At 51.6% G+C, this 24,348-nt stretch overlaps 11 protein-coding genes across 11 annotated transcripts; 7 read left to right on the top strand and 4 right to left on the bottom strand.

Moving 5' to 3' along the window:
- Window positions 1-795: 795 nt before the first annotated feature.
- Window positions 796-1,627, top strand: COCMIDRAFT_104266 (uncharacterized protein; the record flags this gene model as incomplete). Its single annotated transcript, XM_007693148.1, has 2 exons — window positions 796-1,029; window positions 1,079-1,627. 2 exons carry the CDS (start codon window positions 796-798, stop codon window positions 1,625-1,627), a joined length of 783 nt encoding a protein of 260 aa, XP_007691338.1.
- Window positions 1,628-2,579: 952 nt separating this feature from the next.
- COCMIDRAFT_8236 (glycoside hydrolase family 16 protein) lies at window positions 2,580-4,739 on the top strand (the record flags this gene model as incomplete). The annotated part of the gene is made up of 2 exons (XM_007693128.1): window positions 2,580-4,631; window positions 4,683-4,739. The coding sequence occupies 2 exons, from the start codon at window positions 2,580-2,582 to the stop codon at window positions 4,737-4,739; spliced, it is 2,109 nt and encodes a 702-aa protein (XP_007691318.1).
- Window positions 4,740-5,285: 546 nt separating this feature from the next.
- COCMIDRAFT_8235 (uncharacterized protein) lies at window positions 5,286-7,565 on the bottom strand (the record flags this gene model as incomplete). The annotated part of the gene is made up of 2 exons (XM_007693127.1): window positions 5,286-7,139; window positions 7,197-7,565. The coding sequence occupies 2 exons, from the start codon at window positions 7,563-7,565 to the stop codon at window positions 5,286-5,288; spliced, it is 2,223 nt and encodes a 740-aa protein (XP_007691317.1).
- Window positions 7,566-7,915: 350 nt separating this feature from the next.
- COCMIDRAFT_8234 (uncharacterized protein) lies at window positions 7,916-9,431 on the top strand (the record flags this gene model as incomplete). Its single annotated transcript, XM_007693126.1, has 4 exons — window positions 7,916-8,059; window positions 8,111-8,483; window positions 8,535-9,337; window positions 9,393-9,431. 4 exons carry the CDS (start codon window positions 7,916-7,918, stop codon window positions 9,429-9,431), a joined length of 1,359 nt encoding a protein of 452 aa, XP_007691316.1.
- Window positions 9,432-9,840: 409 nt separating this feature from the next.
- Window positions 9,841-11,984, top strand: COCMIDRAFT_39766 (uncharacterized protein; the record flags this gene model as incomplete). The annotated part of the gene is made up of 2 exons (XM_007693135.1): window positions 9,841-10,794; window positions 10,851-11,984. The coding sequence occupies 2 exons, from the start codon at window positions 9,841-9,843 to the stop codon at window positions 11,982-11,984; spliced, it is 2,088 nt and encodes a 695-aa protein (XP_007691325.1).
- Window positions 11,985-12,967: 983 nt separating this feature from the next.
- Window positions 12,968-14,615, top strand: COCMIDRAFT_104294 (uncharacterized protein; the record flags this gene model as incomplete). Its single annotated transcript, XM_007693147.1, has 3 exons — window positions 12,968-13,858; window positions 13,915-14,307; window positions 14,361-14,615. 3 exons carry the CDS (start codon window positions 12,968-12,970, stop codon window positions 14,613-14,615), a joined length of 1,539 nt encoding a protein of 512 aa, XP_007691337.1.
- A 1,125-nt stretch (window positions 14,616-15,740) lies between these two features.
- COCMIDRAFT_104230 (uncharacterized protein) lies at window positions 15,741-16,280 on the top strand (the record flags this gene model as incomplete). Its single annotated transcript, XM_007693146.1, has 1 exon — window positions 15,741-16,280. The coding sequence occupies one exon, from the start codon at window positions 15,741-15,743 to the stop codon at window positions 16,278-16,280; it is 540 nt and encodes a 179-aa protein (XP_007691336.1).
- A 428-nt stretch (window positions 16,281-16,708) lies between these two features.
- Window positions 16,709-17,623, bottom strand: COCMIDRAFT_39762 (uncharacterized protein; the record flags this gene model as incomplete). The annotated part of the gene is made up of 1 exon (XM_007693134.1): window positions 16,709-17,623. The coding sequence occupies one exon, from the start codon at window positions 17,621-17,623 to the stop codon at window positions 16,709-16,711; it is 915 nt and encodes a 304-aa protein (XP_007691324.1).
- Window positions 17,624-18,722: 1,099 nt separating this feature from the next.
- On the bottom strand, window positions 18,723-19,623 carry COCMIDRAFT_29182 (uncharacterized protein; the record flags this gene model as incomplete). The annotated part of the gene is made up of 4 exons (XM_007693130.1): window positions 18,723-18,800; window positions 18,904-19,059; window positions 19,111-19,435; window positions 19,466-19,623. The coding sequence occupies 4 exons, from the start codon at window positions 19,621-19,623 to the stop codon at window positions 18,723-18,725; spliced, it is 717 nt and encodes a 238-aa protein (XP_007691320.1).
- A 1,076-nt stretch (window positions 19,624-20,699) lies between these two features.
- Window positions 20,700-21,608, top strand: COCMIDRAFT_104283 (uncharacterized protein; the record flags this gene model as incomplete). The annotated part of the gene is made up of 1 exon (XM_007693145.1): window positions 20,700-21,608. The coding sequence occupies one exon, from the start codon at window positions 20,700-20,702 to the stop codon at window positions 21,606-21,608; it is 909 nt and encodes a 302-aa protein (XP_007691335.1).
- Window positions 21,609-22,691: 1,083 nt separating this feature from the next.
- On the bottom strand, window positions 22,692-24,103 carry COCMIDRAFT_104239 (uncharacterized protein; the record flags this gene model as incomplete). Its single annotated transcript, XM_007693144.1, has 2 exons — window positions 22,692-23,825; window positions 24,008-24,103. 2 exons carry the CDS (start codon window positions 24,101-24,103, stop codon window positions 22,692-22,694), a joined length of 1,230 nt encoding a protein of 409 aa, XP_007691334.1.
- Between the last annotated feature and the right edge of the window lie 245 nt (window positions 24,104-24,348).

The raw sequence follows: 24,348 nt of genomic DNA, 5'->3' as shown, positions 1-24,348 counted from the left end.
TTAATAGTACTATTCTAATAATAGTAGCTAGAAAATAAGATAATATATAAATTAAGTTATTAAACTTACAAGAGTATACTAATTATTAAATTTTTTATTTTACTTTATTTAGAGCTCTAGCTAGTTCTAAATAAAGCTTAATATCTAGTATTTACTAATAGGCTATAGAGGTAGATCTTAGCTATATATAGTAAGTAGAGCGTCTACTATCTATTATATATTAATAATATAGAGTAGAAAGCCTTATTAATCTAGCTTTAGAATCTATTAAATAAGAGACTACTCTTTAATAGCTAATAGCTTATAATTAATAGAGGCTTTCTCTAATTATAACTAGATACTATAGAGGTGTTATTAGAGCGTTATTCGTAGAGTATTATATAGTATAGTAGCTTAATACTAGCTTATAATACGTTTCTCTTAAAGCGCGCTAGATACTAGAAGAACTCTACTTTTATAAGCAGTCTATACAGAGCGTTATTATCGCGGTATAGTGGTGATTATAGAGAGAGCCGCGTTAAGTTTAGTGGGGTGGGCCACTGACTGATGTGGGCCGCTTACTAATAAAACACGTTAGCTCTATTTATTCTTATATAAGCTATCTAATATTATAGAAAGTATTTATTTAACCTCTATATTATACTTTCTTTATATGAATTAGGTTTAAAAACTTATATATACACTTAGGAATAGTGTTATATTTGCTAAACTATTATACGCACTGACCACATGTAGTATATAATCATATCTATGAACTCTCCACTACATAGTACTACTCCTAACAAACCACTGAGCATGTGCGACCAACAAACTAGCGAATTATTTCCTGGGAGATTCCTAGTTGAGCAAGAGCAGGCAGACGCCTCATGCGCCTCACCAGATTTGCTTATTCTTAACCAGCCAATAACGCATTTTACGGCGTTCTCCTACCTCTGGAAGCATAGTAGCTACCGGGTTTGTGCAGATGGCGGCGCAAATAGGCTCTTTGATATGTTTCAAGGAGAAGTGAAAGAGCAGCGCAGGCAATACGTAAGTTGGAGCAAGGATTTGAGCCATTAAGCAAGCCTGATATGTGCAGCTACCCGACATCGTCCACGGCGACCTTGATTCATTGCGCCACGATGTTCGTGACTACTATCGCGATCAAGGTGTCTTAATATCAAGGGACGGCGATCAAGAAAGTACAGATTTTGGAAAATGCATGCAGAAAATATCTTCGCGTGTCTCATCGGGCACGCGAAACGTTCTCGTTCTTGGAACATTAGGTGGACGCGTTGACCAAGGGTTGGGACTGTTGCATGAGATGATTAGAGAGGAGACTAAGCATCCCAACCTCCGTTTGTGGCTGTTTTCTGAATCCAGTCTGTCGCTCATCATAAAGGCAAAGGAAACGATCCTGAGAGGCTTGCAGGCGAGCCGGGTTTTCACGGAGAATGTGGGTATTGTTCCTATCTACGGCCCAGCGGTGATCTCGACTGAGGGACTGGAGTGGGATGTCAAGCAGTGGGCTACACGCATGGGCGGACAAGTCAGTACGAGCAACCATGTCAAAGCAGATATGGTCCGGGTTGAGACTGACGCGCCGATACTTTTCACGATAGAGATGGCGTCCTTGAATATGTCGTAACTATGCACCACAGGCCTCGTAGGAGGTGGATTACTGCATGCGCGCGATCGTGTTGCAGCCGTTCATGTATAATTTACTATTTCGACATGTATCCGCACTTGGCTGTGAATGTGTAGAGCGAGGGTCTCAGTAGTCCCTTGATGCCGGGAATGAATTCAGCAAGTTGGCAACGTCACATATGTAGCGTACCAAGGTTCCCGTCCCACTCGAATGGTCTTGACATGATTCCCATCACGAGCCATAGCTTGTATTCAGTGACAGTTAGGGAAAGTACGCGGAGTGAATGAGGGTAGGCAGTTGGAGGTGTCTAGCGGGACCTCTTGCCTCGACAACAAACAGCTGCCGTCGTCCACTCGCCATCACTTTCACTGCTACTACCGCTGCTCACCATCACCTGGTCTACTCAAACGCTCGACGCGCTTTCCGGGGACACATCGCTACTCACTGTCGCTACCACTCCAATTTTTGGATTTATATTCCCCCACTATTCAGGCCTGCTGTGCCTCCTTGGGTATCTGTACCCTTCCCACACCACTCGTTGCTCATCTACGGATGCCCCTTTGACTTCTCGACTCTTTTACGGTAGGTAACACAGCGTCAAACCCCCCAGTCATCATATTGCCTTCGTACAACGATCACGGCGCTTCCCGCTCGTCTCGCTGCGACTCTCACTTCCTTTCCTCTCCCTTACAGAGTACGTCGGACAACTTGTCAGTTGATACAAACACCAAGGGCGTCCACCGCATTCAGCACAAGCTACACAACTCAGGGGGATCAGTGGGGTAAGACACAAGCGCCAACGCCCTCCATTCGCTAATCGGCCTAGGAACGGAAACGACTCATGGCATCTATGCCGGGACCTAGCCAGCAAGTGCGGGACAATGAATGGCTCAGACAGACACGCTCGACTGTAGGCGTAGAGGGAGAGGCTACAACAATGGAGAGAGCGACAATGGATCAGAGCAGGTCGGTGTTGGCAGAGCAATCCTCGCCATCCATACTACTACTACCCTTTACCCCTGCCGTATCCTCGCCACTCAATCCGGCAAGACTCAGGCCAACAAGCCCGGTGCATTCGAGCGATAAGGCGCAGACCGGATCTGATTCTGCGCATGTAGCCTCGCTACGGCCTCACTTGCGATTTCCGCCTCGTCCATATCTGCGATCAAAGACAAGAAGTACACCAGACCTCCACACTCAAGCGTCACGCTCACCAGGCACACCACTCACCGTGAACGACTTGGGAACCGATTACACGCGGTACTTCACACCCTTCTCAGATGGCAGAAAAACTCCCAGTCATAACTGGAGGACTTCTATTTCAGAAAGGCGGTTTCAAGCCCAGCTTGCACTCACCACCCCTCCGCCACGAGTCCCATCCGTCAACACCTTTCTCACACCTGTCGCTCCCGATACTGGAGCGTCCCAAGGGTCAAGTACTTTATACGATGTGGAAAGGAATGCATCCTTTGTGGACGACCGCTTGGTTGCACCCTACGAAGAAAAGGGAATCGCATCCTGGCCATTGGTATGTGATCAAGAAGAACTAGACGACGAAATGCACATGCCTCGCGATGACGATGACATACGATTCAGGCCAAGGATACAGGATCATTTCACCAAGGACAGCATTGTCTCCACCATCGGACTAGTCCTTATGATGTCTGGATTGATGTTCATATTTGTCGGACTACCTATCCTCTCTGCTGTGGGTCTCATTGATTACAATTCTGCATATGGTATGCCACTGAGTATGTTCCCCTACTATTGGGTACCTCATACCTGGGCCACAGTGAATAACAGACAATACCCACTGCTGGCGAACATGAGAAAAGGCCTGATCGACCCTGATACACCCAAGACCGTAAGGACAAGAAAGGGCGAATACGGCGATGATTACACACTAGTATTTAGCGACGAATTCAACAAAGAGGGCCGATCGTTCTACGAAGGAGATGATCCTTACTTCTTCGCCCCCAACATCTGGTATGGAGCCACACAAGACCTGGAGTGGTATGCCGCCGATGCTGTGGCAACCAGTCATGGATCGCTTCAGATGCGCTTGGAAGAGTTCTTCAACCACGGCCTCAAATTCAGGTCTGGCATGTTGAATAGCTGGAACCAACTGTGCTTCAAAGGGGGCATCTTCGAGGTTTCGGTATCCTTGCCTGGGCCAGCAGGTGTTCAAGGACTTTGGCCTGGCGCATGGGTAATGGGCAATCTTGGTCGACCCGGATATTTAAGTACCACGGACGGGTTATGGCCCTATACTTATCAGGCCTGTGATGCTGGCATCACGCCCAACCAGTCCAGCCCTGATGGTTTGTCTCACCTGCCTGGCCAACGACTTCCATCATGCACCTGTCCTGACGAAGATCATCCTACACCTGGAACCGGAAGAGGTGCGCCAGAAATCGACATCATTGAAGCAGGAGCTTTCTCAGGCTACCCAGGACCTCAAGGATTACCCATAGCAACGCAAAGTTACCAAGTTGCGCCGTTCGATATCAACTACTACCCAAACTATAACTTCACGGCGTTTCCAGATCTCACTTTGAGTGGGTTGAACACGTATACCGGTGGTCCCTTCCAGCAGGCCATCTCTGCGACTACAGTGCTCAACAAAGACTGGTATGATAACAAGCAATACCAGCGCTTCTCTTTTGAATATGTGCCCGGACAGGGCAAAGAGGCCTACATACTGTGGAAAGTAGGCGACCAGACAATGTTCATGATGGATGGCAGGGCGATTGGAGCCAACGGCAACATACAAGCCCGTCAGATATCAGAAGAACCCATGTCCCTGATTCTCAATCTCGGTTTCAGTAACTCATGGACTTATATCGACTGGAGCAACTTAGTGTTTCCGGCAACAATGCATGTCGACTATGTAAGATGGTATCAGAAGAAGGAGGAGAAAATGGTGACGTGCGATCCTCCAGGCTTCGAAACGACAGAGTACATTGAGAAGCACGCAAAAGCCTACCAAAACCCAAATTACACTGTAAGAGTCTTGTAGAGCGATGGAGAGAATCGAGTAACTAATGTGAATCAGTTGTGGGACCAAACGGGCTATGCCTGGCCCAAACACAGGCTCAACAGCGAATGTTGACAACCCAAGGCCTTTACCGACCGAGTCCACAATGGAAAGCATGATTACGGTATAGCCTTTCTTTTCTCGACGGTCCATAGACGTGTCGACTGTGTGCCACTACATGATAGCCCGATGCCCCTTTCCTCCATTGAATCATGCAGCTGTATCTTAGGAGTGGGGCACTGGCGGTATTTAGGCACCATGTGCTGATTGCATATGAGGCGGTGGAACAATAGCTCTTTTGCAGCGACATGAGAATATTGGTTCATGTTAATGAGTGGCATTTAATGGCGAGCATGTTCAGATTGAGTTTTGTTGCGGAAGCAGTTCAACTCAAGTAGCTCTACGCATTTGGAACAATGAAACAAGCCACAGAGATCTTTGTTCGTGTTTCTCTTGTGACCGTTTGTGAGACATTGTAATGTCAACATGCCAATGTTTGATTGAGATAATGGCTGGGTTTGATCTAGGCTACAAATGCGCCCAACTCTTGGCCATATCGGAGCATTAACTACTATTTGCAACCCTTGTAATTCAGTGAAATATCAAGTTTACTATGTAGACTCATGCCGCGCTCCCACTACTAAATACTTTGCCAAAGGCGTCGCCTTCTTCCATGCTCAGCCCTTCATCCAAGATGTCATGCGCCATGTTGACAACCTCATCTTCGATGCCGGACTCCAAAACCAAGCCTTCACTGAAGGCTAGCCGTGTCAGGGCAACAAGATATGCATGCTGTCCGCCCAATGTGTTCACTAGCTTGGTCTTGATGTCAAATTTGGGATTTGATGTGGCTATGTGGTGGATAAGCCTCATGGTTGCATTGATGGAGTTCACCTTGTAGTCTTGGGTGGGTGCAACTGGGTGGCGGTAAAGGCTTGTTATGCAATGATCCAGGTATTTGATGAACCGGCCAATACACAGTCGGTTTTGAGCTAAGCGACAAGACCCATATTCAAATATGGAAAACTGCGTGAGCACTGAGAGGACAAGGAGGCGTAGGTCCCATAGCTCGGCCTCGGACACTAGTATGGTGGATGTAGGTGATGCGGCAGGATCCGGCACAGGCTTGGGTATCTCGGTGAAGAGGTTGGTGAGACGATTGATTAGAGCGTCTTCATTGTTTGCTTGATTATCTGCAGCAGGATCTGGTGTGTTAATGGGCCCAACCGAGGTGGTGAGAGCAGATGTGCCCAATATGCGTAACATGAGAGTCATCTGCGCCACAGGCTGCTCTTTGACTAGGAGCATTAACGTAAAGCTAGAGGGGATTGCTTGCCAAAAGCGGACAATGGCTCCGGGATCTGATGAGGATAGACAGCTAGTTGCTACTAAGTAGAGCAGCTCGAGACAGTCCTCCACATCGATGTAGGCAGTAATTTGGCGCTGTTTTGATGAGTATAGATCTGCGATTGCTTTGTCACCCCCCCTGGCTGCTTTGGATATGGGGTCAGCCACAAGATCAATGGAAGCAATGATGAGTGGAACAATGCGTTGGGCAATCTCTACAGCAGTCTCGACTGGCTCGCATGCGAGGATAAAGTGTAGCGCATCGAGAATCAACGGAGTAGGGACATAGTATTTTTCGGTTTGACATCTTTTCCAGAGGTCGAGAAAGACATGGCACAGGTGCAAGGCTAACTCATGCACATCATCGATAGTCATGTTTGCTAGCGCATCGTACACAATCGACGACAATTTCTTGGTGGGGGAGGAGGGAAAGGCATATCTGGTCAGTGCCTCAAGTACACGGTCTGTATCAATCGAGGACGGGTGGGAAAGCAGGCGGTGCAATAAGGCGAATCGACGGTCGTCGTGTCTGAAGTGCTGCAGCAGTGCCGCATCTATCTTGACTTGGGCTGCTAGCGGCGGTTCCCGCTCCTTGGGTCGACTACGCGGCCCGCTCAGCTGTAGGGCGGGCAGTGGTAGGGGACTTTGGTCAACGACATGCCGCTTGCGCTTCCCGGCCTTGGGGGTAGCAGTTTTTGGTCTGTCGCGATGTCTGGATGGGGATGCCATGACTACGTCGTCATCGTCGAAGCCGTCGGCTAGCGGCCCTCTTGTCGTGTGTGCTCCCTTGGGCGTGCCTGCGGGACTGACGGGTGGCAGAGTTGCCGTTGTTTTTGAGGGCACAATCCTTGCTGTTCTTCGTGGGATGCCAGCTTCGCGTGCCTCATACTGGTGGAACATGGTGTCTGTCTGGGCCGACTCTGCCTCGCGGCGCAGACCGTCCATCTCGGCGCGTAGCCTGGCCAGCTCTGTACCATGGGCATGTTGCTGGTCGGCCAGCTGGCGCTCGTATCTTTGGGTGTCGATGTCATGGCGTCTTCGAAGGATGTCGGCTTCACCTGACTTGGTCTGCAGCTTTTCCCTAAGCGCGTCGGCCTCTCGTGTCTGGCGGGCCTTGTCTTGCTCCAACTGCGGGCATCAGCAAGGTCGAGGGAGCATACGAGCGGTGCACAAAGGATATCGCACCTGGGTGATGCGCTGGAGCAGATGCTGAGGGTCAGACTGCTGGCCGTGTGCACCGGCGGCACCGTCGTCGTAGTCGTCGTCGGCTTGCTGGGGCTGTGAAGGCAGCGGCGCCTGGGTCGTCACCACCCAGGGCGAGGCAGTCGGTGGGCCAGAGGCATCATTCAGGTCGACAAGCTCTGCGCCGTCATCGTCGTCGTCGTCGAGGCCATAGTCGGAGGCGGGTGCAGAGCGGCCAGGGTTGGGCGGGTGGTAGGCGTGCTGGGTGGCGCGCAGGGCATTGGTCTCGAGGTGGTGCAGCGTGTTTGCGGGGAGGTGGTCGAGGTCGTCGTCGTCGAAGCCGTAGTCGTCGTCGTCGTCTTGGTCGGGCATGGTGGCTCCATCGGGGCTAGAGAGGCTGTGCTGGGGCGTATGCTTAGTCGTGGTGGCATTAGGCCGTCGTCGCTAAACGGAGGAGCAGCCATGACGTCTGTCCGTTGTGACTTGTCCGCTGCAATTTCACAGCCTGCCTACTAGTAATAGCCAAATCCTCCCTTGCACGCCTGGCCCACCACCGCGCCCTCGACCACCCCGCCGTCGCATTCACCACCCGACGACATCCACCACAACTTCGACTCCCACTCCACCCGCCATCACCACCACCATCACCATCACCGCCCCCAACCCCTCGCTGCAGGCTCCCACATAGCTGCTGCTGCCATCCCCACCCGCCCGCGCTCACCATGGCGCGCCCTCGCAAGGACGTCAAGTTCCAGCATCAAACGCGCAGTGCCAGCAATGGACGGGCTCGTAGGCCCTCGCAGTCTCTGTCCGAGTTCAGCGACCCCGGAAGCCCAACCACCATCAAGGAGGAAGCGGCTCCCCCAGTACGTTTGGCCCGTCTCTCTCCTCTGCCCTCGCCCTACTGACTAGCCTAGGCCCCCGAACAACCCCCTCAAACAGAGTACGAGAAGAAAAAGGCAAACTTCATCACCCGCACAATATGGACCCTCGTCATGATTGCCGCCTTCTTCTGGGCTCTCGGCGCTGGCCACCTCTTCATAATTATCATGGTCACCGCCGTCCAATGCATATCCTTCAAGGAGGTCATTGCAATCGCAAACGTGCCCAGCAAGGCCCGCAGCCTGCGCTTCACAAAGTCGCTCAATTGGTACTTTCTCGGCACCGCAATGTACTTTTTGTACGGCGAGAGCGTCATCTACTACTTCAAGCATATTTTGATGGTTGACCGGCTGCTGCTTCCTCTGGCTACCCACCACCGCTTCATCTCCTTTATGCTCTACATTATTGGTACCCGAACCCCTCTATTTCATTCCGCCTTATCCAGCTAACCCCAGCCAGGCTTCATATTTTTCGTCTTCTCCCTCCAGAAAGGCCACTACAAGTTCCAGTTCACCCAATTTGCATGGTCACACATGGCTCTGTTCCTCATTGTCGGACAAGCTCACTTTGTTATCAACAACATTTTCGAAGGCTTCATCTGGTTCATCCTCCCCGTGTCCATGGTCATCACAAACGACATATTTGCCTATCTCTGCGGAATTACGTTTGGCAGGACTCCATTGATCCAAATCTCGCCCAAGAAGACATGGGAGGGATTCCTGGGTGCCTGGTTCTTTACCGTCCTCTGGGGTGTCGCCGTCACTCATTTTGTCTCCCAATACAAGTACTTCATTTGCCCTGTCAACGACTTGGGCGCAAACATCTGGTCTGGACTCGAGTGCAGACCCAATCCCGTCTTTGTTGCGCGCGACTACACAATTCCCTTCCTTCCCGAGGGTATTCCGTTCCCCCGCACCTTCAACATCATGCCCGTTCAGTTCCACGTCATCATGCTAGGAACCTTTGCCTCGCTCATTGCACCATTCGGCGGCTTCTTCGCCTCTGGCTTGAAGCGAACATTCAAAATCAAGGACTTTGGTGATTCCATTCCCGGACATGGCGGCATGACGGACCGCATGGATTGTCAGTTCATCATGGGGTCCATTGCATTCTTCTACTACTCGAGTTTTATTGCTGTCCACCACACGACAGTCGGTGGTGTGATCGAGTCTGCCATTACCGGACTTACCTACGAAGAGCAGATGGAAGTTGTCAAGATCTTGAGCAAGCACCTAGTGAACCAGGACATAATATCACCAAAGGTATGTTTCTTCTCTTGTCAAGCCCGTATCTTGGATGCTCACTTTACCGTTCCAGGTGCTTGAACTTCTCTCTGAGCAAATGGTGCGGAGATGAACGCAAGATGTGGATTTAGATTAATCATTTAATAGAGTGTTTAGTGGTCCAAGAGGAGGTTTGGGGGGAGGAGGGGAGGAATCAAATTTGGCGCTGCCAAGTAGACGCAGCTCGAATTTCGACAGGCATGGCATACGGCATCAGCCGTGGGCGGTAGGTATTGGTAATCGGGCGCATATACCCTTTCCGCAGTTTGGCGCACACTTGGAACATGAGTTTCTTCCTGGCGCGCATCAACGTAGCATACAAGTAGTAATATTCTTTACAATTTGCCTACTAGTAGAAGCTTGAGGCTCCTAGTGAGGGGAGGCATGGCGGACGTGCGCAACCGAGGCTTCTGCGCACGGGCCATTTGCTGCAACTCAAGTTTTGGGCCTGTTCAGATAGGCAAAGCATCACATCAACGCCAATGCCACCACGCCCATTTGTGAACGACCGACTATGGCGTTGTCTCTGTCCTGGGTTTCCGCCTAACTCGACGACAAGCGCCACAGTAGCAGCATCGGCTAGACGGCCACAGCGCAATGCGACACAGAATGATGGATCAACCTACCCCCGCAGCCAGTTACGTGCCTATACTCTGTCCAAGACATGTCGCGCGGCCAACGAGTCCTTCTTCTCGCAGCCCGGTGTTGCGCCCACTGGGTTCCGGCCGTTTGGCGAGCAATCCCACGTTCCTCGCCCCGTCAGTTCCCGGCAAAAGCCTTCGCTCGCTCAGCTTCCAACCGACCTTCTCTACGACCATGCCCGCGCCGAGGGCGCCAAAGGCCATTGGGATGAGGTCATGAACATTTGCAGAGTTTTGATCAAGGACAGAGGAGAGCAGCCAAACAGGGAAATGTACACGGCCATACTACATAGCTTCGTCAGTTCCAAGGATGGCACAGCCGGCAAGCTGCGCAAAGTGCTTGAAGAAATGGGATTTTGGAGTCAGACGGATGCGTCCCTGTTTGGAGCCCCAAGAATTGAGCTTGACGCTCGTGCGTGCGAGTGTGTGCTGGAGGTGTTGGCGGTGCATCCTGACTACCTTTTGCGCTCCGAGATTCTCGAGTACATGAAGTCGCGCTGGCTCACCCTTTCCACTCGCGGGCAGAACTTTGTCGTGGCAGGGTTGTTGCGAGAGCGCCACTTCGAGCAGGCGCTTGACACAATAGAGGACATGATTAGGAACAACATACGTGTGGAGAATTGGCTGTTTGACGAAGCCATGTGGATTCTATTGGAATTCAAAGAAGTGGAAGAGGCTTTCTATGTCCTGGGCCTCAAGGAAACAGTGCAAAACAAGGGCAGTGGCACGGGAACTGCCAAGGTGAGTGATGCGCTCTTGAGCGCATTGCTGGACGCGGCGGCAGAGAGTCAGCTTGTATGTGTAACACGAATCCAAGAATCTACCCATAGCACAATGCTGATGCCGCGCAGCACGAAGAAACAGTCAAAGTGTGGATGACTCAAGTTCAGCCGGGCTACCTGAAACCGGGCACTGGCACTTGTATGTCTGTTCTTGCCCTCGCCTCTCATCACGGAGACGTCGAACTTGCCACCGACGTCTTTCGTCTGCTTACGGAACGGGAAACCACTTTTACGACTCACCACTACGAACTCATCCTATCTACTCATCTACAAGCCAACGATGTTGAGGCTGCTCTATCCGTGATTCTCATCATGGTCGATGCCAACGTCAAGGTCGATGCTGCAACGTGCCAGCCACTGTACCGCTACTTGTCTGCGGATACGGGTGATGGGGCTAGCCGCTCGTTAGAAGCTTTTGCCCTCCTGCAGGAGTTTGAGACTGCTGGCCGCAGAGTGCCCACAGCGGCGGTGAATGCGTGCATCCAGGCTAGTCTTGCCCTGGGTCGGCTTGAGGAGGCGATTGAAATATATAAAGCCCTTCATACTGTTTCACGCGCAGGGCCTAACACCAACACATTCAACATCCTCTTCAAGGGCTGCCACAAGTTTGTACGCAAGGAACTGGCAATGTTCTTGGCAAACGAGATGATGCAGCTTGGGCTGACACCCGACCGCATTACCTATGATCGGCTCATACTGGTCTGCCTACGGTGCGGCGACTTGGAAGATGCCCTGCTATACCACGAGGAGATGGTGTCGTCGAGCGAGGGTGATAGGCCGATGAAGCCCCGAAAGAAGACTTGGGAGCTTCTCATACACGCTTGCGTGGATAAGGGTGACGAGAGAGCAGTTGCGCTTCTTAACGAGTACAAACGAGAGATTGACGAGCCCCGCATGTCGGTGGAGAAGGCCGTTGTCGAGCGTTTCGAGTATGGAATGCTGCCGACGCGCCGAGCATCTGGAGGGGGAGGCATCGAGGCTGGTCGATTGCATGGCGTGGAAGATCAACACGTCAGGCCAGCAGCAGAGGTGACACAATTCCTAGGGCTCGGTGCCGACACAGGGCGATCGGGGGCAAAAGATGGGTTTTGGCACCAAGGCAACGAGGCCGGTGCGAATACGGAAGCGGACTTGAAGGAGAGCGCCGATCTCGAGGGCGCACGGCCCACTGTAGCAGCTAGCGAAGAGACAAGGCCATCCTAAGAGGGAAGGAAGTGCGTGCGCGCACGCGCGAACCTTTGGGACGGCCCAATAAGTAGCTTGATAAGTGCCTGGGGGGCTGTGATTAAGTAGATGGTATTCACCGGACACGCTAACAGACTTGCTGGGTGTGTAGGTTTCGAGTAGTCGTATCGCCATGGGCGTCCACGATGAGCGTGGGGGGAAGGGGCCTGGACGTATATGTCGCAGCGTCGATGATAAGTACGTACACTAACTCTACGTACGTGCGCGTGGGGTCATGACATATCGAGACCGGGCGGTCTGGCGGTGATTATTCACGACATGCAAATTCGTCGTCGCACGAGCTTGCTATCTCTCAACCATTGCCATACAGGCCGCGCACGGCTGCTGTTGCTGTGGTGGGGTGGAGAGGGCCGGAGGAAGACAGCTGCCGAGGCCGCGGGCATCGACGAATAGGAGCACGGGCGAATCAAGGTTTTCAAGCAAACTAGCTCCCTCTTGGAGAAGCTTAACTCCTACCGCAGAGCCGCAGCACTCAACCGCTCCACTCCACGCCTCAACTCGGACAATAGCGTTGCGGCCTTTTCCAGGATCATGCTCCCTAGCCGCTCGACCCGATACCACCCAAGCCGAGCTATTGCCGTCGACGCGCCCTGCCTTTTTTTTTCTCTTGCTGGCCTGCTTTCAAATGCCGTAGACGGCGACTCCACACTGGCGACGCGGCCACTACTCTTCCGACCGGTGTGTATGGGGTTATGCCTGAAACGGCCACGGGAGCCTGCTAGGACGTTGCGTCTCCGGTGTTTGGTTTGACCCCAAGATGTGGGGACTGAAATGTCGAATGATGCACTGACTGGAGTCTCCATGATGGCACCCACACGACGGAACTGGCATTGTGGGGAATGGTTCTGGAGTACAAGTAGGCTCCTCTCTCCCGACCTCTTCTTCTCGTGCAGTCCCTTCTGTCCCCTCTTGCACCTTGACTCCTTCCATCTCTGACCACAATGGGACTCAGCGGCAAAACCCTCCAGACGGCCCAGCTTTTGCTCGTTGTCCTACCAGCCTTTGTGCTGTTCGGGTACAACCAGTCGGGCGTAGGTGGTCTCCTCTCCCTCCGCGACTGGAACGACCACTTCCCCGAAATCAACACCGTCGACACCCATGGCGCTGAGAAGAGCAGCAACTCTACCAAGCAGGGTGCAGTCGTTGCCAGCTTCACCATCGGTGCCCTCTTTGGTGCTCTATCCTGTTCCTGGATCGGAGACTACCTCGGGCGACGGAAGCTCATCTTCTTTGCTGCAGGCCTAACGCTTATTGGCGAGATACTGCAATGCACCAGCTTCCAGCTTGCCCAATTCGTCGTCGGCCGCTTCATCCTCGGATGGGGTGTGGGTGCTCTGAGCGCCACAGTCCCAGTCTGGCAATCCGAGTGCTCATCGTCTGCCAATCGTGGCAAGCACGTCGTGCTAGACGGATGCTTCATCTCTCTGGGCTACCTCCTCGAGGCCTGGATCAACCTGGGTTTCTTTGAGCAAGACAACTTGCCCTTGCAATGGCGCATTCCTCTCGCTATCCCGACTGTCATTTCGGTCATTCCCATGTTAGCGGTATTCAGCATCCCTGAATCACCTCGCTGGCTTGTAGCAAAGGGCCGTGTCGAAGACGCTCGTGTCAGTCTGTCCAGCTTCAAGGGCCTAGACCTGCACGACCCTGAGATCACTGCCGAGATTACTGGCATTGAGATCACGCTCGAGGAAACCGGCCGCAGCGCAGCAAAGATGAGCGACATCTTCACTATGGGCAAAGACAAGCTATTCTACCGCTTTGCTCTCTGCATTTTCCTCCAATTCTTGCAGCAGATGTGTGGCAGCAATCTCATCTCCACCTACTCAACTGTAAGCTCGATTAGTTCAATCTTATTCATGATCATCGTACTAATTCATTTCTGTAGATCATCTTCCAGCAGGGTCTAGGCCTTAACAGCGAAACCTCGCGCATCCTGTCCGGCGGCGCGTTGACCTGGAAATTCCTTTCCTGCTTTGTCGCCTTCTTCACCATTGACCGTTTTGGACGTCGCAAGCTCTTCATGTTCAGCGGCGCCGGCATGGCTTCTTGCATGTTGGCACTAGCTGTCGCATCCAGCTTCCCTAAGACGAATCAATCTGCCCAAATCGCCTCTGCATTCTTTGTCTTCCTCTTCAACTTTTTCATCCCTATCGGCTTCCTTGGCGCAAACTTCTTGTATTGCACCGAAGTTGCGCCAACCCGACTCCGCGTGCCCATGGCTGGTATCTCCACTGCGAACCATTGGCTTTGGAACTTTGTCGTCAACATGGTCACTCCTGTACGTATAAGTGTTCTGTTTATATCTTGATTTCTGCTAACGCGCAACACCAGGTCGCGATCGAGACCATTGGATGGAAATACTACCTCGTTTTCCTTGTCATCTCGGCCATCATTCTCCCCGTAGTCTACTTTGGCTACCCCGAGACCATGGGTCGTAGCTTGGAGGAGCTAGAGGTCATGTTCACAGAGGGCAAGAGCATTCCTGCCATCGTTAGCATGTCGCGTAAGCCTTTTACCGGCAGCATTGTGCCTGAGGACAAGCTTGAGAAGATAGACAAGAATGTCAGCGAGGAGGAATTTGTATGAAGCTGCTATGGTCAGATTGACAGTTTCCACGTGGAGTGAAGCCTGTGGCTTTTTGTATACATGACGAGTATCTGAAGACTAGCTACGCTACGATATTATGATGAATGGAAGCAATGAATGATTCATGTGAGAAATTACCTCTGATCTGTATGTGAATGCTTTCTAGGACTTGGAGTACTTGCGTTTTATACTATTCTCAGCTCTAGGAGTGAAGCTGAGGGTCAATTGACAATGAACAGATGTTATCGACATGCACACCCCGCTGATTATATCAATGAGCTTTCCCCATGAAAACTAAAGTCTCGAAGCTTCCTGGTTAGGACACATATTTTAGCGCTTGGGAAGATGCAAGGGACATGAGGGGCTCAGCCGCTTTGACGATCCTATAATTCCTTCTGTGCACCCACAGCCCCCAATCGTGTAGTACTACTTACTATCTTGTCCAAGCTAAAGCTTTAAATGTCTAAGATACGGAAACTTGGACATCGGAGGTTTGACCCTTTGCTCTGATTGGTCCGGAGCGCGTCATTCGATCGGCAGCAACCGGGACAGAGGGAAAAGACGCTAAGCCCAGCCACCAACATCACATTCCCCCCGCGTTCTGTAGGCACTGTAGATCACTGTGGCCTATTCAGCCTCCAAGGCGCACAGTAAGGCACGCTGCGTAGGTATAGGTGGAGGGCAAACCATACAGTGATGTGCGTGGAAGAAAAAAAACCCTACTACGATTGCTGATCGTTGGTATACCAAGCCACTTTTGCATTACCATCTTCAGCAATGCTACGTATGTGGCGTAGTGCAGGCTTCCTATGTTGGATTAGTGGATGAGGTGGCTATTTTGAGGGCTGAGGCGCAGCGCTCTGAGGTGCAAGGCTTAGAAACACCCATGTGATGAGATTCTAGCTGGATAGTGTGGGGTAAGGTAGGCCTGGGACCGGAGTGCACATAACATATATTCAAGGCAGAAGACAGGAAGTCATTCGATACTTTCTCTTAAGAAAGATCTATCTATACCAGCACGTGCCTTTAAACTTTTACTATACCCCCAAGCCTCGACTCACATATTTGTTTTCATCCAGTTCCGCCCCAACAGCATCCTGTACATACTACCCTACCACGAACGGTATGACCTCGGCAAAGTCCAAAGCCAGTGAAAGCGGCACATCAAAGAACGACACGGCGGGCACATCAACAGCCTCACACGATACACCACCGGCCTACGATGGCTCCTCCACCTCCGAGCCACCACCAACCTACGAATCCGTCGGACGCGCCCTAACGGCCCTGTCCCAAGGCGACCCAGACGAGTTAATCCTAGTTCCGTTTGTAACTCGAACCGTGGGCTTCAGCATTCACAACTACAACCCTTTTTCACACAAGCAAGGCGAGATCCGCCAGTCGATTGTGACGCGCCGCATGAAGCGCTCGCATTACCTCGCCCACTACGTCAAGGACATGAACGGCAACTTTGTCGGCACCAGCACTCCGGCGGTAGATGCGGCTCTCGTATTCGTGCCGGGCAAGAGTAGCCCCGAGGACTCGCTGCGCCAGGTCAATGAGGTGGCGTTCAAGGTGCAGAGGTTGAGGGGCGATGGTATTGGTGACTGGGGGAAGCCGTTGCAGGACCATCCAGCAGGATATGGTGGGGGTGGAATGGCCATGTAGGGTTCGTAGTGTATGATGTGTGCGGATCTTTTTTTTGTTCTGTTTTCTCTATTCAATGGGAACTGTTTATGTCGTCGGAAGAACTTGACGGTTTCTGGTCGTGAAAGGTGGTGAATAAACTTCTCAATCCCATTTAGTTTATGACAATACTCAAAAGTGTCCTATGGTGATTTGCAAGTCAATTGCCATGATTCTTCAACATTAGCTATTCAACTACCGGACGTCCATATCTATCATACGATATCATCATGTGGCCTAACATGAAGTACATTAACAATTGGCAAGATTTTCAAAGTCGAATCCTTGGGTAGGATTGACTTTCTTATCACTAGCTTAAAGTTGAGAAATGAGTCCAAGGTCGTATATCCCGGCTGCGACGTCAGAATGATGCAGGACAATCCATTTCAATTTCTGATTCGCCTCGACCTTTAATAGTAACCTTTGTCATTCCAAGGACTTCTCCTCTTAGCCCACTCTTCAATTGGCGTTAGCTCCACACCCAGATCACTGATGATAGGCTTCATGTCTATGTTGAACGGCTCATCTTCTGCCTCATTGTAGTACGTATACGCCTTGAACATCTGGCTCACCACCGTCTCCGTCTCCAACCCTCTTCCCTGCATTGTCTTGCTAATCTTGTCACAAAAATCTGACACAGTCTGATTTTCGTAGCTCAGCTCCTTGCCCCAGGCTCTTGATAGTTTCTCCGTGAGCCGGGAAAGCACAACAGTCTCAGGTCCGCCAATAGGAATGTCGCGTCCGGCAAGTTCCGGTCTATGCATAGCAGCCATCATAATTTGCGCGACATCATGGTGGCAGATCCATGATACGCGAAGGTCTGGCTTGTGGCAGTAGACGACGGTCTGTCGGTCGCGGATTGGAGGCAAAGCCCAGCCTTCAAGAAGATTGTCAAGGTAAACCACGGGCTCAATGCTGATTACCGGAACATGCTCCCGTAACAAGGATCTCATTGCTCTTCGATCATCCTGTGCTTGGATCTCTTGTGGCTGCTTGGGAACCGGCATGCTGGTATTGAAAAGTATTAGAGGAACCTTGGCTTTCTTCGCAGCTTCACCAATGTCTCTTGCAGCGGCGATGATGGGTTCGGACTTGTTGAAAGAAGTTGATGGTAGGTTGAGGAACACTCGGTCTGCGTCTTGAAGTGCCTTTTCAATGGTAGCTTTGCTGGAAAAATCTGCAGCAAACGTTTCGACAGGCTTTCCGTCAACGTGTAGCGGTTGAGGGTTGCGGCTGACTGCAACCACGGAATGACCTGCTTGCGCAAGGGTGTGGACTTGGTGGCGGCCCTGAACGCCGGAAGCTCCAAATACAACGACACGCATCACAACTGAGTTCCTTATGCTTTGGCTTTGCTGAGAGATATTGAGTTATCTCACATACAGCCGTCTTGGTTGTGCTGTTGTATTTGCTGGCGTCATTCCAGGTGGAGAGACGGCGGAGTTGATCAGCCGCTACGGAAAATCATATCCGTGTTACGCACTTGATAGTGTCCGTCAATTTCAGTATACCTTTCATTGCTGTCCATTCAGATCTCAACTCGCAGGTGAAATTACTGTTTGCTGCTTGGCTAATTTCCTTATCGAGGATCGTTGTGTCATTGCGTTTCCAGGACCCCCCTGGAATCCGGGGTGTAGCATGCCTCTCCAATCTTGCTCACAGACCATCAATCCATTTAGGGCCAGCTATGCAGAAGTGGGTCGACCTTCTGTATTTGGTAGGATTCTGCGACGCTGATCATCGAATAAACATAGAGACGGCAGGAACAGATAGAGAATGGGTAGCAATATAGATGTTCAAACACATAGCTACCCGGCTGTGTGGTCGCTCTTGTATTTCCCCGACCTGATGATAAACGACGAAAAACCTTTAGGTCCCAGTCTAGCCTTACCCAGCTAGTTGTAGCATCTATCCCACGTGGCCCTGGTTTCTAAATTGCACTGCAGGACGTTCCGGGACACCGTTCAGCCGTTATCACAGAGTCTCTGGTCTAACAAGGCTACCCGGAGATGTGGCTGCAGCGCTCATAATACTTCCGGTTGCCCCGCCCTTCTATTGGCAACTTATTCCACAGACGATATTGCTTTGCGGTAAGCGAAACACAAAGGTCGGACAAACATAGCTTCCAATCACTGACGTCGAAATTGGGGCTCGCTGAACAAATGCAGGGAGAACGGATCTCTCTTTTTGTCCAACAGTCCATGCATCCAAACCCCAGCCCATCAAAAAGACGAGCATGGCGGTAGCGCAATGTGTTATCTATCTACAGAACCCTATAGAAGCGGCTGGATAATGGCGTGAGTGGTAACACTTGGGCTGAGTTTTCGGAAGAGACCGAGGATCGGTGCTACAGAAGGTAGATGGCGAATTTCAATGGACAAGTACCCAAGGCATGGGGCTGACCCCAGTCACATGCTTGGACTACTAATGCTGGTACCAAGGTGCGGCGGTACTTGGTGGTGAGCCAGTGTGCGTTGCGAAACCTAGCAGTAACTCCAGACCCTAGAGACGGTTATCTTGGTCGGTAGCGAACTAGGCAACCGAGCTCTTCGGTGTGAGAGTTAAGTATGGAACCATGGTGCTGCTCTTGTCCGTGTGGTCTTACCGTGCCGCGGAGAAAGAGGTTTCCTCTATTGACCAGGATATGAGATCTTGGCGCCGGGGCTTCAGAGACAAAGTCGGGTAGCCGGAACGCAGCTGGAGATTGGAAAGCATTGGCTGCATGGATATATGACTTCCCATGGGCTGGTGGTGTTGAGTTCTGTAGAGCAAAGGCGCAGGTGTACAAGCGAGAAAGGTGGACCCTACTGACATGCCAGCCCACGGTGCCGAGGTCGCCGTAAGAAGAAATCGCTTTATCGGGTTGAAACATCGCGGAGCGGTGACGATGAAGGTTCTGCCCAAGTTCATTGGAACGGGCAACTCTGACCGGCATGGAGCTGATGATGGTCGTCACTCCGAGGAGCGGCTCGGCATGAAGCACCGGCTGCAATGTCAATTCCTCATTACATCCTGCGAAATTTGAAATGTGGATCGCCAGTTTCCACAGGGCGATGAGCTTGAGTCGCGTTGACGAGGAGCCCTGTATAGTCGCCACGGTTGCAGCCCACAGAGGCTGGTCGTAATCTGGTGACAGGCTGTGCAGTGTAGAGTACATCTCCACCTACAGGTACTGCATACGAGATCTGCACAGGCTCGTTTTCGCTTCTGCCTTTTGGGAGGAGGCGTTGCTCTTATGGGACAAGCCCGGTATGTGCGGCAAAGGAAAAAAGAAAAGAAAAGAAAAGCTATGTGCGTACACGTACTGGAAAGCAGCCACAGCCATTGTCGTCTGGGGAGCCGCTGTCGTTCAGCGCGCGTCAGATGTGGCTTTCTGGCCCCATGGCCCTCTTTATCGAACCCATGCTGGCCAGGTTGGAGGGAGGAGATCCTATTGGTGGTTATTTGCGCCGCTGCACTGGGCCAAAGACGGTCGAGTATGTTGGATGTGGTGCAGCAGCATCCAGAAGCCAGAAGGCAAACGGGTTTAGGGCACAATTAACGGGCCCGTCCGTATCCACAGCGCTAATCACCAGCAGCAGTAGCGGCGGGGAAGCTGACTGCACTCGATTCCCCGATTCCCCTTGACAATGTTCCCTTTCTTAGCAAATTGACCGGCGTCTCGCCGTTTCGCTTTGCCTACCCTTCCATTGTAGACTCCTGACGACGCGTTCAGTATATCTGTATATCCATCTCCTTTCACCTTGACCAGACGCTCCAACTCGCCCCGTCAGCAACCACCGAACCCACGCGAGCGCAATGCTGTGCCAATCCACCTCAGCACATTTCCGTTTGCGTCTGCATGCCATGCGATCACTCCATGATTGGCCACGGACAACGTAACCGTATCCGCCGTGAACCCACTGTCTATTGCTGATCATGCACGGGCAAATCTTCCGCCCCTCATGATAATTCGTCGCCCAAGTAAACCGTTGGCTGGCCTCAACTCAACACGCCCTCGGCTATTGCTAGCAAGGCCCCAACCACACCTGCAACCCATATGCACACAAGACAAGGGTCGCTGCTTAGAATCTGACGCCCATGGTCGGAGCCAACCCTGACCGCAGGTGAACAGATGGGTCCCTTCCCTTGGGATGACGAAGCTTCCAGCTGCAATGGCAATCATCTTGTCCACAATATAGACCTTAAATTGCCTTTGCCCTATCTTCCAACATCCAGGGGAAAACATACCACGCAGCCGAGCATCCTCCGCTCCAGTAGTATCCTCGTAGTTTTGTTGTCTACACAGGCTGTTATCGATTCTTGAAACTTTGCAGACATATCAAGCCCGTTTCCACTCCGCCCCATCTGCCCGCGCTACCTTCGTATAGACTCGATTAGAGTTAGTCTCATACAGTCGATATGTCGACTACTGTCATGTTTTCACATACCAATTCGTTCGGGGAGCCCGATCTATATGGTCGAATGTCGGGACTGTCGCCAGGTTACGGGAGCTTTTTTAATAACTTCAACACTACCGCAGCGACAGAACCGATCAACTACAATAGCCACGCCCCGCAACACCAGAATCCTGGACAAGCACCTATCCATGGCTGGAGCTCGTCTTCTCTGTCGATATTGCAGCCCCAGAGCACACAACACACATTGGCTTCACAACCACACACCAGCACAGACCCGGCATCGACAGCAAGCATTAACCCAGTCGCTCTTTCAACCCCCACTTTTACCCCCGCCAATCGACCTACTGGGTACTATGACAGCACGTCGACTATCTCTTCATCGCAGTCCAACTTTGATACCAGCAACTCGGCATCACCAGTCAGCTTCACCGTACCCTCTCGCCGGGACAGCCTCTACCTTAAGGAGAGTAGCAGTCTATACTCTCAAGATGAGGAGACGCCCTCAAGGCGGCCCTCTACCACTACGACTGCCACCACCGCCGCCAGCCCCCCCTCAACCACCACTACGACAACAACAACGACGACGACGACTGGTCGACGAAGGCGTAGCTCGGAGTACGTAGAACCAGGCTCGGCGCGGGCCATCTACCTCGAGAAGAACCGCCGGGCTGCAAGCAAGTGCCGGAGCAAACAAAAACACGAGCAAGAACAGCTTGTCGAAAGATCGAGGCAGTATGAGCGTAAGAACCGAATGCTAAAGGCAGAGGTGGATATGCTGCAGTCCGAGGTACGAGCTCTCAAGGACTTGCTTGGCCAACATGCGCATTGTCCCGACCAAAGGATAGCACAGTACCTGCAGCTCGAGGCAAGTCGCTTAGCTTCCTCACGAAACTATTCGGCGTCGTTTTGATCAGACAGCTTGTACGCTGCGTCTTGGATCACCATGTTAACTCGTTTCTTCCCCTTCAATTTTTTTTCTTTATTATTTATTTTGTTTGCTTGCTTGCTTGTTTGTTTAGTTCAGTTAAAACGCAACTATAGGGAGGTAAGTTTACATGTCATGATTTGGGTGGACTAGCGTTGGAATACCACGAATGACGCGACATGATTATGTATGAAGACAAGAAGACATGAACACTTGGGATGGCTATGAAGCGTTGATGCCGTTCGAGACCTTACTCGGTCCTTGGTAGAATCAGGGTCAACGATCATCTGTAATATACCTTGTCAACCCCACAGGATTCTGGTCTGAGCAATAGTCTTTGATGATTTTCTTCTCCTCTGTCTTTCTGCCAACCCCATTTTGTTACACGTCTATGCCGTTTGTAGAACCCCCCGGCTTCAAGTGGTTTTCTAAACAAAGAGAACAGAGCTGCAGGGACATCTGTATAGAGCGGCTTGACAAACATCGACTACTCAGATGTTATGACTGGGCTGTAACGTGATGAGATGAATTACTGGCGGTGAAAAGAAGCAAGAAACAACAAGTCTTCCAGGTTCTTCTTGTGATGTCAAGTCGGGCCAAGTACCCCTTGCTCTCTTAGTCCAGTCATACACAACACTGCGAGACCCAGTGCAATTACAAAAGGCCATTACAGAGAGGAGTCATGAGGAGTCAATGATATGACCTTGTTGTTCCAGGCGGCGCCATGAAGAACCTGATTGCCGTTAAGATCCAGACGATACCTAATCCACCATGGCTTCCAATCTAGCGTGCGCATAGAGTGTATAGAACGGGATTGCCCTGGTGATGAGAACTTGGTGCTTAGATCATTTAAACCCACAAGTCGTGATTCTGTAGTATCCTGCCAATCGATGGTTTTGCGTATCGTTTTAGTCAACGTTCACCGTTCACCTGATAATGCGTGTATATATACGTGCGATGACGCCCTTGAGGCCCTAGCAGGCAATTGTATGAAGGCAATCACCGGGAAAAATGAGACGATATAGCGGCCAATCCACATGACACTGCAGTGGTCTTGGTGGTTGCGAATCAAGTAGCTTGCCTATCGCTTAGCGTGCTAGCTATGCTCCAACCCTGTGGACGAATCATTTTTCGGGGCCACTCTAGCCATTTAAGAAGATCGGGGGTTGCCGCCAACAACTGCTCTGAGGCTGTGAGTAACCACTGGGGCCATTTGCCAACCCACCATACTGGACGGCTTTGAGCCAGCATGGCGACGAAGTGGGTGGTGATGATGCATGTCACAGGGTTATGAGCAGCGAGGAGTTCGAGGAATCGACTTTCCAGCAGGGCAGGCCAGTAGAATAGAAGCGAGTACTCATCACGGTCTGCAGGTAGATGCCGGAAACGGAGCCATGTGGTGTGAAGCTCGTCAATGGCAACTGTACAAGCCACCTTGTCCTGGCTGTCTAGTAACAATTCGGTAAGCTCCTTCAAGCGCATGATTTCCTGGGGGTTATCCTGGCTCGCCAAATTATCCAGACCCTTGAGAAGGTCATCTGAAGGCGTGTCAGTCATGTAAGCAACAAACGCGCTGTCTTTGATTTGATGCCAATGGGGCATGACGACAATCTTGATGCCTTGCAGCAGCATGAAGCAGTGATGAAGTGCCGCAATAGGGTCTTCGGGCTGCTGGAGTTGTGCCGAGCCGAAGTTGTACGTGAAGAGCACCGACGACAACATGAACATGGGCAAGGCTAGTTTTACGTCTGGAATTTCGAGATTTTTCCTGTACGTGTCCAATGCTCGGCTGATATGGGAGTCTGCCTGGAGCAACAAGACCTGTCGATCGTTGGGTGGCAGCAGGAATGCTTGGTGGACGGCAGATAGGGCTAGGAAACCACGTAGGAGGAAGGGGAATTCGAAGCCCAGTTCCACGAACTCGGTCTGCCAAGCACTGCTCCGTAGGGAAGGGTTAGGATGCAGCGATTTGGCACATGACTTGATCCAGTGGTGAAGTAGTTGGAGGTCGGCAAGGGGCAGATCAGAACCGGCGTGGCTATGAGATACATCTGGGCTCTCGGGAAGTCCGACATCCCCGTACGATGAGCTGACGCCAGGGCTGTGCTGGGGAGACGAGGTGTAGCTCTCTGGTATGGTTGGGAATGTACAATGAATGTCCAAGCGAACGCAGTTTGCGCAGCGTGGTCGGGCTTCGTTGCACTACGACAGAGGGTAAGCAAAAGGGAGTCATAGTAATGCGTGGTAGACAGTGCAGTTTGGCCATGTCATGAGCAGACACGAGGATTTGCGTCGGGCATCGTGTCTGGGGATTGGCAAAGTTTTGGGCAAGATACGCTGATTGGCCGGGCAGGGCTGGGGCAGGTGTTGGGCTTCACACGTACTTTTGTGTGGCGTTGCTTGCACTGGAAGCATCCCCTTCGGGACTTTGTGTGCGTCTTGCGCTTTGCGACGCGTTTCTCTTTCTCCTTCTCTGTCATGGTCGTGGTGGAGGTTAGGGTGAGGGCGGCTGCTTCTTGGTAAAGGGCCATGCTCGCTCTCGGAGACCGGTGGGAGTGAGGCGATTATGTAAGCCCTCAGCCACGTGGTTGGATGGGAGAAGGTGTGGGTGGCTTTTGCTGCGCCACCGTCCCATGTTGCATGTTTGCTTTGCATTTCGTCTTGTTCCCATTCCACGCCGAAAAACCACCCAGTAAGTATGACCACTTGGGACTTGGCAGTCGGC

Source organism: Bipolaris oryzae, assembly GCF_000523455.1.
Source record: "Bipolaris oryzae ATCC 44560 unplaced genomic scaffold scaffold_153, whole genome shotgun sequence".
NCBI classification, from domain to species: Eukaryota; Fungi; Ascomycota; class Dothideomycetes; order Pleosporales; family Pleosporaceae; genus Bipolaris; species Bipolaris oryzae.
This window is presented reverse-complemented; position numbering and strand designations above follow the sequence as displayed.